We start from the raw sequence: 19,416 nt of genomic DNA on the forward strand, positions 1-19,416 counted from the left end.
CACTGATAAAGGATGAAGGTAACACCAGTAAGGATGAAGGTAACACTGATAAAGGATGAAGGTAACACAGGTAAGTATGAAGGTAACACTGATAAAGGATGAAGGTAACACCAGTAAGGATGAAGGTAACACTGATAAAGGATGAAGGTAACACCGGTAAGGATGAAGGTAACACCGGTAAATGATGAAGGTAACACCGGTAAGGATGAAGGTGGCACCAAAACAGCCTCCTTTCTTTGTGTACCTTTACACCAATATCCTTTATCCCTGAAGTTTACAGAGTATATTGCACTGTTTTGCATTTCAAGTAACCCTAGTTCTTACATGTATTTTCACCTGATAATCACTTTTCTACTGTTTGTTGATATACAAACACGCTGCCCTCCCTCCCCCTTCCCCTTAGTGTCATTCAGTGAGGTACTCAGTAGTATATATCTTTCTTTATGTTCTGATTGAGAAGAAGAATACATCCAACATTGCAGGTACGTTGAGGCATGAGGTCATAAGATGTTCTGTGGAAAAATAATACTGCACTGTCCCTTAAGGAAAAAAGGAAGAACGAGAAGACGTCTGATTTCGCACAGTAGCGCTCACTGGTAAAGTTGCTTTCCAGTATACCCAAAGGGGTCCCTCCGTACACTGAATTACCCTCCTCATCCACACAGGTTAAGTTACCTACCAGTGTAACCAAAGGGGTCCCTTCGTACACTGTAATGTCCTCCTCATCCACACAGGTTAAGTAACCTACAGTGTAACTAAAGGGGTCCCTACGTACACTGTAATACCCTCCTCATCCACACTGGTTAAGTTACCTACCAGTATAACCATAGGGGTCCCTCCGTACACTGTAATGTCCTCCTCATCCACACAGGTTAAGTAACCTATCAGTATACCCAAAGGGGTCCCTCCGTACACTGTAATACCCTCCTCATCCACACAGGTTATGTTACCTACCAGTATAATCATAGGGGTCCCTCCGTACACTGTAATGTCCTCCTCATCCACACAGGTTAAGTTACCTATCAGTGTAACTAAAGGGGTCCCTACGTACACTGTAATACCCTCCTCATCCACACTGGTTAAGTTACCTACCAGTATAATCATAGGGGTCCCTCCGTACACTGTAATGTCCTCCTCATCCACACAGGTTAAGTTACCTACCAGTATAACCATAGGGGTCCCTCCGTACACTAATGCCCTCCTCATCCACACAGGTTAAATTACCTACCAGTATAACCATAGGGGTCCCTCCGTACACTGTAATGTCCTCCTCATCCACACAGGTTAAGTAACCTACAGTGTAACTAAAGGGGTCCCTACGTACACTGTAATACCCTCCTCATCCACACTGGTTAAGTTACCTACCAGTATAACCATAGGGGTCCCTCCGTACACTGTAATGTCCTCCTCATCCACACAGGTTAAGTTACCTACCAGTATAACCATAGGGGTCCCTCCGTACACTGTAATGTCCTCCTCATCCACACAGGTTAAGTTACCTATCAGTGTAACCCAAAGGGGTCCCTCCGTACACTGTAATGCCCTCCTCATCCACACTGGTTAAATTGCTTTCCAGTATAACTAAAAGGATCTTTCCATACATTGCAATTTTATCCTCAACCCACCCAGCCGCCCCCTCCCCCCCCCCCAGTCCCAGCCCCACCCAACGCTGACTTCCGGCCGACGGTACAACCGAATACGGCTGTCATCTCTGAAAAAGCTCCATGTTCAGCGATAAATCTGTAACGGTGAAGCAAAACTATACGGATAGCTGGCCGTCATGGGCAGTTGCTATTGACTCAAAACCGTTTGGCAGTATTCGTTGCCTAGGTTCGAAACCCGAAAAATTTCCGCTGACCATTGGAGCGTTACGAAAGCAAAGTTAAATTTTTAACTATTCTAATTTTACCACTTTTATAATTCATAATATAACTTTTGAAATTAGCGATAAAAATACTTGGATTATTATTTTTTTGTTCTGTTTGTTTTTTCCGTGCGTGTATAAACAATTGTTTTGTATTTACATCAATCCTCATTTTGAAAAAAAGTAAAGTTGTTGATATGCTAACGATTCCAACAGTATATTTCCGAATTCTTCATCAGCAATCTCCCGATTTTGTGAAAGAAGCGCTGGTCGATGCTATCTCCTTTATTCTCAAAAGAATGTGTTTTCGTGTGCATATCTGTACACTTAATGGGAATTACTACAAGGCTGTAATTAAATTGTCTAATTATAATTTGACATGTAACATATCCATAATGTCTCGTTGATACATCAACGTAAAATTAGTGAAAAACGAATCAAATTTCAATTAGATTGACACACACACGTTTTTTAATTGACCCTCCTCTGTAAATAGTACACATCAATTATATCTTTCAGTGAAAATGTAGTCTACACAGTACTTAGATGTAACATGACCACTTTCGCCGTAATTGTATTTTTTTATAAAGACGTACCTGTAGGGGTGATATAGTACCTGTCTGTTACCTGTAAAACCAGTCAGGTATAGTGAAAACACTCTTATGTTTAACTTATAGATCCATAACGGAATTTTCTACACGAAAACCGGTTTTGTATTTATTTTGTCAGACTGAACATTGGATACTGGGTATTTCACAGATCTTGGGTTTTACTTAGTGTACCGTAGTGTAACACATGTCTATATGGGAAAATATAAACAATAAGGTAATTTCCTCGTCTGTCGTCACAATAGCTGTCTTTTTGTATCTGACTACAGGTGGGAATTACAATTACGTGGTCTCATTGTCCAGCGGCTTAGTGTTGGTCAACGATCGCTGTGACGTGTTAAGGCTGACCTGTCGGTCTTCTAAGGTATTGAGTTTGTTGATGGTAACTAAGGTCACAAACACGTGAACGATGTTATGATACCTGACGGATCAGGGAAAGCCTGTCGTTGACATTTACCCGAACACAGATATAATGGAGCAGTAGTGTTGTGTATGTGGTGATTTTTTGGTCTGGATTTCTATGGAGAAATATGCCGTTACTGACCACGGGTTAAGCTGTTGTGTAGTGATTTATCGATTATTTACTAGTGTTTTACGAGTCCAGAATGCGGGGGGCTCCAAGTGACGTTACAGGAGGGGAATTAGATTTTTCGGAAAGTGAGAGAGTGTATGGCAGAGAACTCGGATACGGACGTATAGAACGACCACTGGAGACAGAACGAAGGCAGGGTGGAAACGTGGAGAGTGTTGGTACTGTAAACTTAGAAAGATTTCGTAGAGACGGTCTGAGTAGTCGACAGAGTGCTAGCATGGGATACAGGGACAGGAGGAGAGTAGATTCCTACGGGGCTGGAAGGATCATGACTGTTCCGGAGCGAAGGGTTGTAAACCACACTTCACATGACAGAGTCGTTAATCGGAATCCGGATAAACGTATTGTGGAAAGCAGAAATATTGTTCGTAGTTCGGACAGACGGCATGTGATCGCGTCTCCAGAACGACGTCGCGTGTCACCTTCCCCGGAAAGACGGCGCGTCTCCCCGTCTCCCGAGCGGTATTACGTCCGGGAGACGGTTGAGACGAAGCCGAAGGTTGAAACGGTAGACAAAGAGGTGGAGACATGTTGTTGTGGCTGTGTGGAAATCGTGGACAGCATTTACTGTTGTACTGGTGTCAAAATGCTCCGTTGTACGTGTCTTGATTCTGCGGAAGAAGAGGAAGAGGCACAGAAGGAGACTGTTAAACAAACGGAACAGCCTAAGGTAGATAAACAGTATTTATTTTATCGGACACATGACCGGATGTCGGATTATTCAGATTCGTATACTGACGAGACAGAGTCAGATACATACGACGAAATAGATACAAGAAGACTCGTGCCTCGACCGCGCTCAGCAACATACGAAAAACGCGTGGTGTCACGTGACCTAGGAAATAGTACACGCGAGTATGCTAATGTCGCACGTTCCTCCAGGCTTATGTCTAGGCCGCGGTCAGCGGAGCATGCGCGGTACGTCAGGAAAGTGCAACCGGTACAGACTCTTCATCGCGAACAGCTGGCCCCTACACTCCCCCCTCGTCCACCTATGTATGAGCGGGATATTCACGTATCCAGCAAACCACCTATGATTCCATCTACGTCAAAACCAACACAACGCCACGTGGGTGTTCAGATGACCACAAAGTATATAGTCGAAGAGCCGAAAAAGAAGCTTGTACGAAACATGGCATGCCAAACAGTACATATTCCTTCTCCTCCTTCTACACCCTCTACATCATCCTATACCTCCCCCTTCCCCAGCCCTGCCCCAAGCCCCGTCCCAAGTCGAGATCATACCCCTGTGCCAAGTCCCAGGGTGATCTCCCCACCCCCTAGCATACGAGAGAGGACGCCATCACCGGAAGTTGAACCTCTTTCGCCATATGAACCGACGCCAATTCGTGGATATAAAACGGCAGTCATCAATATAGAGGAACCGGAAATAGAACCACAAGAGGAGGTTTTAGTGTTAACAAAGCCACCACATAGGATTGAGATACCAGCACCACAAACACCACCTCCGCCACCACCACCGGTAATGTATGGTATTTCTAGACCTGAACTTTACGTAAAACCGGATGTTAGCTCTCCTTCTGAACCTTTGTACTTTTCTGTTAATGTTAATCCACTTCCTGTCAAAGGAGCCCCACTTCCTGTAATTTCACTTGCTGAGAAACCGAAACCAGTTCAGAGACCAGAAGTTTATGAAAGTGGGGATCCTGTTTACTCTATCCTTCCAACTAAATCTTCTCATTCAAAATGTTCACCTCCTTTTAACAAAGCGAAACCGGATGCTGGCACCGTTACGAATACTGATTATTATCCTTTTTCAACTAACGCACCAAAGGCAAGATATGAATACTTAAAAAACTGGGAACTTAAACCAGATCACATTTTGGAACGGCCAAACTTAACTCATCCTACAAAATCTCGTAATTCCAAATGTCTGTCTCGGCCGAGAAAGAATCGGAAGAAACCGAAATCAAAACAAGAACCGGAAATACTCAATGTGGTGGATCCTGTTTACTATTCTGTTCCTACGAAATCTCTTTATTCTAGAGGTGGAACTCCGCCTCCTATTGTCTATAACATCATAAAACCTGAACATCGTCTGGATCCGGAACCAGAACCGGAACCGGAAGTTAAGAATGTAGTGGAAACCTCTCACGGTCTTCGTCCTGTAAAATCATGTCCTGAAATTCCTGTTAACAAGAAGGTATTTTCTAATAACATGTTTGTAGAGTTTGCCTTTGTCGATACTGATACATTTGTCAAAACATATATATTAAATCATGGAGATATATTATTGTAATTTGAATTTCAATTTTGGAACCAGTATTTAAATTTAAAGTCCTTTGTAAATACCACAAACAGACGAAAGCAGTATGGAAATTAAAATTTGATAACGTGATTGTAGAAATAGCTTTAATTCAATAGATTAATGCATTTGATAAAGATACAAATAAACAAACTTCTATAGGTTTACGTCTTGACAAATTCATCTTTATTGTAAAATAGTCCTCGTGGTTTATACCTATCCTTGTTCTAATTATGACGATTACGAAGGCCTTCTCTACAGTTACCTGTCACTGTCTATTTACTGTTTACTCACTATGATCCTATGTTGTGTTACCTAGCAGTGGCAAATTTAGAAACCTGTCTGGGATGAAAACTGTGAATTTTAAATTGGTAAATGTATAAACTTGGTTGGGGAGGAAGTGGAGGAGAAAGGGGGTTGACGGTTGACTGGTTTCCAGAAGTTTCTTTAGATTCGTCACTGCTTGGCTTCAGAACCTTATCCAAAATATTTTTTGAGCGAAAATAAGCTTAAAGATCATTTGGATAAGATACTGGGTGTTATTCTAGTTTATGTTTGTTTTTAATGTTTTCTCATTCTTTTAATAATGACACAATATATTTCCTCCAAATATAAGACAACATTGAAACACATTGCTGTGCCTGACTAACATTAGCGGGTATCGTGATGTCCGGTAAATGTCGTGATATCGGGATTTTTCTAATGCTCTGTAGTACAAATTTCCGGCCCGATACCGTGCGATGCTGTGTCATGATACACCGCAATTATGTCATGATGTGCCGTCGTGATATTCCGGTATCCTGTTGTTTTTACGCGATATCCATATTAGTCGTGTCGTAATAATGTTTTATATTGTGCCGATACCGTTTAATGCTGTGTCGTGATATCTCAACCTCATTTTATGTTGTGTCGTGACATACCAATATCGTTTTATGGTATATGTCGTGATATGCCAATACTGTTTGGTGATATCACAGCATCGTTAAATGCTGTGTCGTGATATCACAACATCGTTAAATGCTGTGTCGCGATATCAGAACATCGTTTTATGGTATGTCGTGATATACCAACATCGTTTTATGGTATGTCGTGATATACCGATACCGTTTTATGGTATGTCGTGATATGCCGATACCATTTGATGCTTTGTCGTGATGTCTTATATGAAGGAGAATGTGTCTTTCACTAACCCTCATCCGCCGATCATACTTTCTGTTTGTGTATACGTGTGTTCTCTCTGTCACATCTTAGCTGTAGAGCCCATTTACCATCAAACCACAGGTAGTCTACTGTATATGTCGTCATTGCCAGTTAATTGTAGACAGACCTGTTTAGAAATCGATTTTACTACCATTACTGGATGTTCTCGGTAGATATAAACTGGCGATGTGTGCGAGATTAGTCGGATTGCGATCCATAAATTGTCCACTAGCAAACTCTTTGTTAGGCTGGAAGCCATGACGGTTATCAAGCATCTACTTGTAGGCGTGTTGATTACAATACATTTTGTTTCTGTCTCTGACGAAATACACACTCACAAATAGAAATACATAATTTAATACATTTCTGACAGTGAAATAAAGAGAAATATCTTATTGATTAAAAGGGGGGAGTTTCACTAGTGTCCGTCCCAGTTTTTTTTTCACATGCATCATTAAAATTAGTCTATAATATTCATGTTCCCTTTGAGAGTTTACCCATGTCGTATGAAATGTTCATGGATCGTATATTATAATACCTGTATAAGATCTTTCATGCTTCTGATAAAATTTTACTTACACTTCTTGCCTGTAATATACGACAATTTGTTTACATCATATTATACAATACAGATAAAAAAATACCTGTATCGATTGATTGAATTGAATTATATGACATTTTACCTTTACGTACACATACAATGTATGTATACTGCTTATACTCGTCACCTAGTAATACAACTCTGTAAATTGTATTTCAGAAAAAAGATGACGCATTATTACGGGTAGGTTGTTTTAATTATTTCTTTGACTTAACGCAAACTAACTGTCTGTAGCCATTTAATAAAGGTCTGTAGTCCTTGTAGCAATTTACGTCGTTTTCGTTTCCACAAAGGGGGCCTGTATCGATTAATTTGAAAATTTAATTATGTAATGTGTACTCCTCTATCTAATGGAATTCGTCGACATATCGGAAATACATAGGTCTCTTTATTTACCGAAATCATAAATTTTAAGTCGTTGATGGAAAATTTCTGTTAAAGAAATGGTGCAATTAAGCGGAAACTTGTCACCCTGGACACCGATACCGCATAGAAAAAAAAGTTCATTTATATACTGATGTACAAGGTTAAGAATTGTGGTTATATGCACATGGAAAAAGTTAATCACGTGAGAAAATAGTGACTTTAATTACAATGTACGTAAACACAGGTTTAAGGAATGTACAGATATATAACTACTTATTGATACATATATATGTAGTAGATAAGAAACTATCTAGTCCACTCGTTTAATATGTTTGTTCATTTGGACAGTAATACGAGGAAAATAGGTCAGAGGAAATGCCCATAGCGGTACAGTAATTAGGGTCGTTAAGCAATATGCAGTTAGGCTGCTTAAAATTTTTTAATTGAATTGGGCGGTTTGGCGTTTCATATTTTCAAACATTACAACTATAAAAACGAAGCTGTATTATTCAAATTCACGCTTAAAAATTATGAGTTCTGTACAAGATGAAATGAATATCGCCTTCTTGGTTTTAGTTGTAAATTTGCCTGTGCCACTGAGGCGGCGTGTTTTGACAAGAAAATCTAACAAACAAGAATTCTCTGATTAATGAATAACAAATGATTCATTTATAAGACCTTGTGCGGGCATTCCTTGTGCATTGTTTGAAACTTACGCCAAATTTTTGTAAATCAGAATCTTACCAACAGAGGGTGGGGCGTGAAACAGAGTATCCATTGTACACTGCATGGTAGACTGCTGGTTGTCACTTCTCTAACACAAATTTAGTGGAAAAAAGTGCAAGTGAACGAGTAGAGAAAGTAAAAATCAATTGATACGGGTATGAAGAATTTAAAAAAAAGTGTGTGTATGAGTGTGTATGGTATTTTTAGTTCAATATCGTGGGTTTGCCGTCGATAGGACGATTTCAAATGTCACTGTTACAATAGATGATCCGAGGATATCTTCTAAGTTTACACCAAAGTAAAAAGTCGTGTAGACTTACGTTCGTGTTTCAACTTGAATAGAGTTAAATTGAGAAGGGAGGACTGTCAGCGGAATTAATTGGGTTTTAAAGTCACCAGAATATATAGGTAATAAACACGTGTTAGGTGCGTACTAGTAAACAAGGTGTATTTTATAGGTCAAAAATTTAATCCTTCAGTGACGGACACGGCTCGGTTACTTAAACAAGGAAGCATTATATATTGTACATGTACATATACTATTACGAATCGAAAATTTAATTCTTATTTAAGTCTCCGAATATATATATATATATAATCAATGAAGTAATAACGACGGTATGGAGAAGTGAATTGTTAATTTTGCGAGGCAATCTGCCCCTTTATCGAGACACAAAATAAGTCACAAAATATTACATATTTTACATCACATACATAGAATATAAAACAAATTCAGAGTTATAAACTGAAAATGAGAACGGTAGTGTAAATTAAGGTGTCTCTTTAATCCTTCGGCCGATGGACGCCAAAGGCCCTTTATAAGGGGCAACAACCGTCTTAAGTTTTGTGTGAAAGACAGTGACTCAGCTATATCATATACCGTTGACCTGAATGTTCTAGATTTCAAATGCTTGTCGTCATTGTACTTGAAGCCATCTGGAGTAAATGCAAATATAGCGGGTTTTTTTTTATATATACATATTTTTATGCTGTCATTTGAAACACATTAAAATTCCAGTTTGACGTTCGTCTGTGATAATTTCCTACATGCTTGTATGAATTCCCTAACAGTTATTGAACAAGGTCATTCCTACATTACTGAAACCTTACTAAATATGTTCATCCATTCAGCGTTTTAAATAATTGCCGACATTTTGATTCCAATAAAGACGAAAAAAGTGATTACTACACTGATTTCACTGTTAACAAAATAAATCTTATCCACAACAATACGCCCGTAGTAGACTATATTTATTATCAATTACTGACAAGCTAATGACTTCAAAGCCTTTCGCTATTTGTAAGTGGGTGTATGGGAATGGTTTCGTGTCACGTCAACCTGTCCCGAGAACATCAGTGTGAAAGTCCTATGTAAACGTACATACCTGTATACCTGATTTCAGTGGGGAACAATTTCAATAACTTTGTTATTAATAATGATTAAAAATGGATTTCGTTTGTTAGGTATGTGATCAGTCTCGAGTCGAACACAACCATTTATATCAAGACAGATTATTATGTTATACATATAATCCGGGGATTTGGAGAGGGTTGTCTGTAACCATTTATATCAAGACAGATTATTATGTTATACATATAATCCGGGGATTTGGAGAGGGTTGTCTGTAATGTTGTAAATGTGTTACTTAGAAGAGGGGCAGGGGAGGGGGTGGGGGGAGAGAGAGAGCGAGAGAGAGGGGGGGGAGAGATTGTCATGTATGTAAGTTGTTAAGTAAAACAAATTTCTCATATTTATAAAACATGCTTAAAATAAATTTTATTCATGTAAAAGATAACTCCCTCCTCTAACATACTTCTCGATTTTCAGAGTGCGCTCAGTGTTCACACATTAGATTTCTTCTCATTCTGTTTTAAAAACCCTGCATGGCTATATTTGCCGAGCAACAATTAAATATTTTTAGGTTTTCAAAGAACATAGAATCTTTGCGTCTCTATGATACACCACAGAGACATCGAACTCTAGGTTCAACTATTCAAATACTTCAGCAGTGTGTGTACAATGTATATATGGATATGTAAATTGTACACGACTCTGAAGTATAAGGGGTTTTATGTATGAGAGGTGTATACATTCAAATAGTCACTCCACGTCTAATAGAATTTTCGAATAATAAAACTTTGAATTTGAAAACAAATTGATAATGTTTAGGCACAGATCAGCTGTAGTGTAATGCTGTACAAGGCTAAATAAGCTGAGAGAGTGGGAAGCTTAACGTGTACATATGAAGGTTTTTCACGATGAGTAACTACACCCACCACAAGTCCGCGCCTTGAACTACAAACGGCTGTAAATTCTCCACATGTACTGAATTTAAGACACCAATTTACTCACTACATTTAAATGATTTTGCAGGTCTTCACGAAATCTGCCACAGCACTGTACAAAGTCAACGTAAGTATTTCCGCGTGATCCCGACTTACTTTAAATCTACTTCTGAATTTGTATAGACACGAAATAGGTATAATCTTAAGATGTACTTTATATACATATATCTTATATGCCATCTGTGTACCAAATTCAGAGCACAGGGGCTTGGTTCACGATAATAATAATAGAAATAATTTACATCCACCTCGGTTTACATATAATGGTATTATTACAATGTATATCCACCTAGGTTTACATATAATGGTATTATTACAATGTATATCCACCTCGGTTTACATATAATGGTATTATTACAATGTATATCCACCTCGGTTTACATCTAATGGTATTATTACAATTTTTCTCGAAAACAATATAACATGCAATCTCTCTTCCAACTTTCAGTCTGTTCCGAAAGGGAAATCGATGATGGTGCGCGTGGGAGGAGGCTGGATGAAGGTGGAACACCATCGTAACCATCACATCCCCCTTAAGGTCTATGAGCACAATCGTGACGCAAACCGGGACAAGTTTCTCTTCATCAAATCGCGCTTCGCAACGAAACAGAAATACGTACCTATCGCATATCGGAAGTACAGAGAGGAGATTGTCCGAGACCCTTGGGACCCGTCGGTTAAATTAACATAGATAATGAGTTGACGGAACCGAAGTACGTCCAGATTTATAAGGACCCGGATGTTGTGCACAGATGAATGAAACCGTTCCGACTCTATTGAATTGTCTGTTCAGTATAAACAAAGAAAAGAGTGATGGAACCGAAAGTACAATAGGGAGGAAGACGGAGGAACAGGATAAATTTCAATAAATACGCGCTTATTAGGATCGGGTCCGGGAATACATTGGTCATAAAGCAGTAACCTTCATTTTAATTCCACGGAAGCAGTTCTAAGTAAAATAATTATGGAACGATATATATATATATAAACTGTCAGCTCATGCTAACCGGAAGCAGGCGTAGCATGACAATGCAACATTACGTCATGAAAAGATGACAACGAGGAATAAGCAGAAATGATCGTGCTCATTACGACAGTATGACTTGTAAACAGAAAATATTGAACAGACTTGCTGAACTGTACAGCGTTTACTCTGTAAAAGGATATATTGTTTTTTTATCAGCTTGATACGAAAACCTCCAGCAAGTCATGCTTAATTTCCTAATTTCAGGAACACGAAACAGTCCAGCCGTTGTACAGTATGAACATATTCGTTTAATTTATTAAATGTGGAATACATGTGTTATTATACAGTAGACAGATAAACTGGTATCAATAAATACACATGTTGGTTTCTAGCCAAAGATGACGAAAACAAGAAAAGAAAACAAAGTCATTCAGATATTTCCCTTGGGTCACAATTTAAAGTAAAATGTTTGTTTTACTCAAAGTTTATTATTTTAAAATATATAATTTTCAAACAAAAATTACATTCTAGACTTCAAAGACCAATACTGTTTCGTGATTCTGCATCTTTGATCATTTAGCGAGTGAAACATCAGGATTTGAAAGGCCTTTTAAACAAATATACACATAATATATTCTGTATCATGTAGGCATTTTATTGTGATGAATTTTCTGTGATAATCAAATGTAGACATTATGTTATATCTCCGACGCAAGTAGTTTAGTGGCAGCAGAAATACACTCTACTTAATCAATAGTTTTAGTCTTCTTCAATGGAAACTTATACAACTGAACTCGTTAATCCGGATTCCGGATAATTCAAACGCTTTGCTATCTGACTTAAAAGATTTCGTTATTCTGAATTTGTATGGAAAGGTGCTACAATATATTCACTTCTGCATCTTTTATACGATAACATGTACATTATATCGTAAGTATATCTAGTGTTGATAAAGTCAATCTGAATTAATTATGAAAATAATAATATTGAAATAATACACATCTCCATTTGTCCCGGATAACCCCCATCCCCTCAAAAGATGTATTAAGTGATTGGAGAGTTTTCAACTCCCCCCTCCCCGCTCCCAAATAAAAAAGCCTCAATGTACTTTACTGTTCATGAGAAATGAAACAAGCTGAAAAATTACCTTTTTTTTTTTTTTTTTTGGAGAAAATGTACTTCTTGCTCCTCAATAGTTACATGTTATCATTCATTTCGACGTGTCTTACGTATATAGATGTATGTCTACATACACTGTACCTGCATAATATGCTTTTATGTATAATGGAATTTGTAATATTTAATCAAGGTTTTGTATTTTAACGTATTTCAAACAGGAGTTAAACCCCGCCCCCATAAATTATTAGTTATTGTTTGTCTATATCTATATCAGATTTTCCCAACAATGAAATTTCCAGAAAATTTCTTTTCACAGCTTTCCTCAATCACAATACGCGTTATCGCTGTATACTTAATGTGTGATATAATGTTAATAAAAGTTATAATTAGAAGAAAAAATACCTCGCTGAAATCAGAACTGTACCCAATTTCATAATGATTACATTATACCGATAATAAAAACATGATGTACACATGAAGTTGTTTTTTTTTTATTTTAAGCCCACCATCATCAGTTGGTAAGCTATACGTCCTTGTTGTCGCTATTTCTTCTGAAGTATAAGATGGGTCTTTCTTAATTTTCCGCTTTGTCTCTAGTTGGGCTCTTTTGATTTTGGTACTGATTAAGAAAAAAAATCCGACAGGTGACCACCATCGGTTAAATATTATCACCGCTATTTCTCACACAAATTCTCAGATTTCATGTAATTCAGAGCGAGAACGGAAGAAATATTAGAAAAGAAGGGAAAAGATCCACGTTTTAAAGAACAAATAATGACCAGACAATGGCGAGCTTTAAGATCCTTTTGGGATAACTATTATGTTTCTTTTTCAATGCAAAAGAGTTGTGTTGCATCAACCACAAGGGTTTATTTCTTTTATATAATGAGAGACAGTCAGTACAGTAAACTATGACCTTGACGTACCCAACAATCAAAGTACCTGAGTGTGTGAAATTTACAGTATAGAATAATTTCAAGATTAATTTCATATAAAACTAATTTAATGGAATAGAAACACTTTATACCTGTATCATATTGTTTCCTTAACTACAGCCCACAGTGTTTACTAGTGTGTTACACCGAGTGACTATATATAATATTAGAACTTCTTAGGATTAAAAAAATGCATTTTGTATGTGTATACAATAACTGCTGCCGATATAGCTAGCTGGAACAAGTAGTGTATACATATATATATATATATAGATATAGACTTGATCACATTTACATGTAAGACAAACGATCGCTGATCTGAATAACAAAAGGGATGAATACACAGTTCTTGGTAACACACGATTCGAAACACAGATAGCTTTGTACACTACCAGTGGATCACGTTGACATTGGCTATACTTCAAAACAAACCACATTCGAACTTGAACGCTTTATACTTCTTTCGAATTAGGTCAAATATTTCAGTTTTGACAACCATACGACATTCAAGAATAATTCTTGAAGATTCTGCAGAGAAGAGCCAGGAATTAACAAAAAGGAGGTACGTTAACCGTACCATAGTGAGATTTGAAGTGGAAGTTTTGTTGTTCTACGGGGGTATCAATGTGAAGAGGTCAGAGATTTTCCGCATTTTTTTGTTTTATGAGTCTGGAGTATGAGACATGGTACAGGAGTATTACTTGCCTTCGCAAACAAGTGTCTATCCCAGCTACCTGTCTCGCCCCAGCTACAGGTACTCTGTATCCTCAGGACATCGTGATGGACGTCGACGACAGAAGAGGGTTGGTTGGAATTTTTCTGATCTAAACAGTACCGGGAGTACTCATTATGGATATAGCACGGATGGATATTCACGTGAAGTTTCTTACAGAAATGCTCGTGCCCGATACAGCTATACGCCCGTTGAGCCTCTTTACGGTCGGAACACCTATGTGAAAACGTACCCAGGACACAGCAGTGATTCAGATGATATGCGTAATTATGGTTGGCGAGCACGTCACCTTTGGCAACCTGATGGCGCCCGACGAGATTTTATTGAGTCGGTCGACAGGAATGGCAGCAACATTCCATGGCAACCTCAGAGATATAGATACAGGCGCAAGACAAGTGGCGTGGTCTACTCGTCTCCGAGACCTGAACAGGTGTCTGAGGAAAACCAATCAACAGACGACGAAGAATCTGTTGATACCGTTGTTGACACGTGTTGTTGTGGTTGTGTAGACATCGTGGTGACGTCATGCTGCTGGAAGACAACCGTGGTCACGTGCCGATGTCATGATTCCTCCAATGATGAAAAAGATTCAGATACAGACACATTGAGTACGGAAGAGGACAAACAACTGATGGGTGACAAATTAAATGATAAAATCATTATCATCGATGAAGATGACGATGATGATGAGGATGACGACGATGATGAGGATGACGACGATGATGAGGATGACGACGATGATGATAAACGATGGGCGACACCCCGCCGTAAACCCCCTGCTGTGATACCAGTATCTCCACCAAAGATAGAAACCAAAACTATAGTTGCTAAACAAGTCCGATCGAATCCCAAGAGTTACGAGGAATACTCGACAAATGGCTCTTCAGATTTATCAGACTCCACAGAAAATCTCACCTCTGTTCATTCGAGCAACGACTCCACTGACACCACCCCACCGGACACAAACAAAAACAAAATAACAAGTACACGCAAGATATTTCTACGTGAAAAAATTGAACTAGAAATCGAACCGAATCCCACTGAAACTACGCCGGTTGTCTTTCTTCCAAAACCGCCTAAGTCACCGACAGAGAGACCACAGAAGAAAATATCCAAAATGCCAAAATACATAGGCGAGAAACCGAAACTAGACAATTTCAAGACTGCTATACTGGCGGATATTGATCCTGCCGATGGTCCATTTGTTGATGGTGAAGGGGACCATCCACTCCATATTCGAGATACTGTTCATCGCGAACGAGAACTTATCATGTACAAACCGGAACCGGAAATACCTCCTCCGTACAAGCATAAACCGATTCCACCACGCCCCATGTTTCCTTTAAAGGTGAGTTAAAGCAATACATTGATATTCTACAATCAAAGTAAGGAAAACAAAAAATAAAAATTAAGTAATTGTCATAGTAATATTGAATACGTGTTCTAACAATAAAGTAACCTTGGGTGGACTTCTAAAGCTACCTGCCCGTGACGGTTTTTCTTTCACAGGTGTATGCTGTGTTGGTTGTGCTAATAGGAGTCCTCGCCTAAAAATGACTGTGACTGTTCACGGGACAAACCCGGCGTGCGATATAAATGTATTTTGTGTAAATAAAATAAACAAAAGAGCATGGAATCATGTTATCAATAGCTGGGGTCGAACGTGCGACCCCCTTGAACTAACCATCGGTGTTGAGACATGGATTAGAAATAAGGGTAATTTAAATCGTAACTTCAAAATAAGTTCACCACTTTTGGTCAACTTCAATTTTCATTGTTTTGGTAACAGTCTCGTTTTCGCGGCTTTTCATCGCAGGCCCGATAAAACGTAAACTTTTTTTGTGTGTTGCGTCCGGTATTTGAAATGATTCTGTCGGAGTGTTGCGTCTGCATTTAAAACAAAAGTTCTGGTTGATAAATATTCCCATCTGTAACAATGTAGAGGCCTGTACGTCATAACTTTAACACCGTGTCCATTTTGTTACAGCATTTACCAAAGCGAGAGGCCGTCATGGTTCGTGTTGGCGGAGGCTGGATGAATGTGGAACACCATCGAAAGAGACGAATACCGTTAGAAATACATGAACACCACCGAAGCGTATCGAATGATAAGTACCTGACGATCAAGTCGAAGTTCACGTCACATAAAGAATTCATTCCAGTAGCATATACAAAATATCGGGACAGAGCAATATGGAACAAAAAGGAAACAAAATAATCGTTACTCTTAAAGCTTAAAGTATTTAAAGAAGATTGTCCCTTATTTAGGTCAAATTACATATATCCTCTACTATGACGTTTAACAACATTTTATGGGATACCCGCCGCAGGTAGCTCATGTGATTTGACTCTCACAGCGCAGGACTTCAATTAGTGTTGGATCGGTCGAAGAAACAGCATATATATCTATATATATTGAGTACAAGCTTTTTCGTTCAATCAGCATGAATATTGTAAGTAAAGTATCAGTTGTCAAAGCTCGTGTCATTGGAGAATCACATCCCAAACCTCACACATTTATTTATCAGAGTTGAGGGGCTTGTGTTTATTAACAGTATAAACAGAGAATACATAGTTATATACAGATCACTGATGCTGGACGTAAATATTAGTCTGGTCATCAATGGAAACGAGCCCCAGTAGTTATCATACTACTATCATATGGTTTGAAGAAAATTAAAGAGAAGAAAGTATTTTTGTCTGGACTTTAAATGTCACATTCTGATATAATGATTTGTTTTCTTGGATATCAAGATTGGCAAGAATTCAATCTATTTTGAAAAAAATACTCTGGAATAATTAGGATTCTGTATACTATTTAAATAACACTGTTCTTGCGTATCTACCAATGATCATATGGAAATTGTATGCCTTAGTCAACACACACACACTTACAATATTCATCATGTAAAAAATCTAAATATAGATTTAGTTAGTTTGATTTACCTTTGGTCCTAACTATGTCACAGCACATTTACACATGTGTATTTTACAAAAATGGACAAAAATGGATACTTCATTTGGTGTGCATTGTGCAGCTCAAAGTCTAACTGTGATGTCATCCATTGTTGTTTTTGTACTTTAATTGAGTGTGTATATGGCCATTATCTATAACACATACCTGTGGCTGTCTGGGGACTGCATGGACATGAAAAGAATAATACATACATACAGCCATATATTAGATTCAAGTCAAACTGAAAAGATCAAAGGAAACATAACCCTAATTCACTCCAAGAACAATAAATTTGTGTATAATTTGCCAGTAGATGCATATATAAAGTTTATCCATTCAAAGATTTTCACATAATTTCTGTGGTGGTAATTTCCAAGACTTGAAGCTGTAAGACATATTTTCAGCATTGGTGTTGAGCTCTCTAAAGTCTATAGGTGTGGAATTTTCATCTTTTTCATAAAACGTTTGAACTACCTTTTTGAAGATATTATACAATGGGTCAATACATTAACAAAGCTCTTTGCGTCATTTACAAAATTATTGGTAGCTGATGATATTGTTCAGTCTATTTAATCCTAGAAGTATATTTAATGTCATATATGTCCGTTCCAATAGTACAAACTTTGATTTCTGCGATGATAGCATCCTTTATATAAGTTAATCTTTGCTTGAATCTATGCATTAAAATGAACTCTCATTAGACATTTTCGTTTTTGTTTTCATTGTTGAAATAAATCCTGGGTTTTGAATGCTTCAGTTCCAAAATAGACACGTGATAAATGTGCTATATTTTGACTGCCTAATTCTGAAATGGTCAATGGGATTTCCACAAACTTGGTCTAAACTGGCCAGAGGAAAGATATCTATATGCTGAAGATACTTCAAGAAGTAAGCAGAAAGAGTTCTGGTACAGAATATCTAGAAATGCACACCTGGTGAAGAATGTCCCTTTAACACACTCCTGTTCTTTGTCTGATATAAGCAGGTGTAAAATTGCGACTTTCCTTCATGTCTTCCTGTGTAGCTACAGTTTTCTTAGATTGTGGCTTTGGTAGGAAGGAGGACGAGTATCAATATTGCTACCAATGTCAGTGGTAAAAAGCCTGATTTTTGTAAATATGTTTTTTCACTGTCCTACTACTTTGGATAAGGTTACTTATATCTAAGTGTCCCCTCAATTCCTGTTCTAATTTGGAATTTTAATGTTGCTGTCTTCCCTTTGTATTGATACCTTCCCTTTTTCCTGTTCTTTCCATTTTAGCATCTATTCCAATCTCAATTCCTTTTGTTTTGGTGATTTCTTCTTTTTCATATTGGTGCCTCTTTTGTTCTTTTTGAGTGATTTGTCATCCTCTCCTTTCCCCATGATTCTTCTTGGCATCTCCTCTCTTCATGTTGAGTCCTTGTCTTTTGCTATAGTGTCTCCTCTGTTCCTGTAGAGTCCTTGTCTTTTGCTATAGTGTCTCCTCTGTTCCTGTTGATTCCTTGTCTTTTGCTTTAGTGTCTCCTCTGTTCCTGTTGAGTCCTTGTCTTTTGCTATGTCTCCTCTGTTCCTGTTGAGTCCTTGTCTTTTGCTATAGTGTCTCCTCTGTTCCTGTTGATTCCTTGTCTTTTGCTATAGTGTCTCCTCTGTTCCTGTTGATTCCTTGTCTTTTGCTTTAGTGTCTCCTCTGTTCCTGTTGAGTCCTTGTCTTTTGCTATGTCTCCTCTGTTCCTGTTGAGTCCTTGTCTTTTGCTATAGTGTCTCCTCTGTTCCTGTTGAGTCCATGTCTTTTGCTATAGTGTCTCCTCTGTTCCTGTTGAGTCCTTGTCTTTTGCTATAGTGTCTCCTCTGTTCCTGTTGATTCCTTGTCTTTTGCTATAGTGTCTCCTCTGTTCCTGTTGATTCCTTGTCTTTTGCTTTAGTGTCTCCTCTGTTCCTGTTGAGTCCTTGTCTTTTGCTATGTCTCCTCTGTTCCTGTTGAGTCCTTGTCTTTTGCTATAGTGTCTCCTCTGTTCCTGTTGAGTCCTTGTCTTTTGCTATAGTGTCTCCTCTGTTCCTGTTGATTCCTTGTCTTTTGCTATAGTGTCTCCTCTGTTCCTGTTGATTCCTTGTCTTTTGCTATAGTGTCTCCTCTGTTCCTGTTGATTCCTTGTC

The 19,416-nt window shown here is 38.2% G+C and overlaps 2 protein-coding genes across 2 annotated transcripts; both read left to right on the forward strand.

The window, feature by feature from the left end:
- Window positions 1-3,077: 3,077 nt before the first annotated feature.
- LOC132558848 (uncharacterized) lies at window positions 3,078-11,260 on the forward strand. The gene is made up of 4 exons (XM_060223469.1): window positions 3,078-3,734; window positions 7,291-7,314; window positions 10,598-10,636; window positions 11,018-11,260. The coding sequence occupies exons 1-4, from the start codon at window positions 3,078-3,080 to the stop codon at window positions 11,258-11,260; spliced, it is 963 nt and encodes a 320-aa protein (XP_060079452.1).
- A 3,013-nt stretch (window positions 11,261-14,273) lies between these two features.
- Window positions 14,274-16,541, forward strand: LOC132559187 (uncharacterized). The gene is made up of 2 exons (XM_060223810.1): window positions 14,274-15,671; window positions 16,311-16,541. Exons 1-2 carry the CDS (start codon window positions 14,274-14,276, stop codon window positions 16,539-16,541), a joined length of 1,629 nt encoding a protein of 542 aa, XP_060079793.1.
- The last annotated feature ends 2,875 nt before the right edge of the window (window positions 16,542-19,416 follow it).

The sequence above is a fragment of the Ylistrum balloti genome, unplaced genomic scaffold, assembly GCF_031769215.1.
Source record: "Ylistrum balloti isolate Yb309-2 unplaced genomic scaffold, AGI_CSIRO_Ybal_v1 Utg369662, whole genome shotgun sequence".
NCBI lineage: Eukaryota > Metazoa > Mollusca > Bivalvia > Pectinida > Pectinidae > Ylistrum > Ylistrum balloti.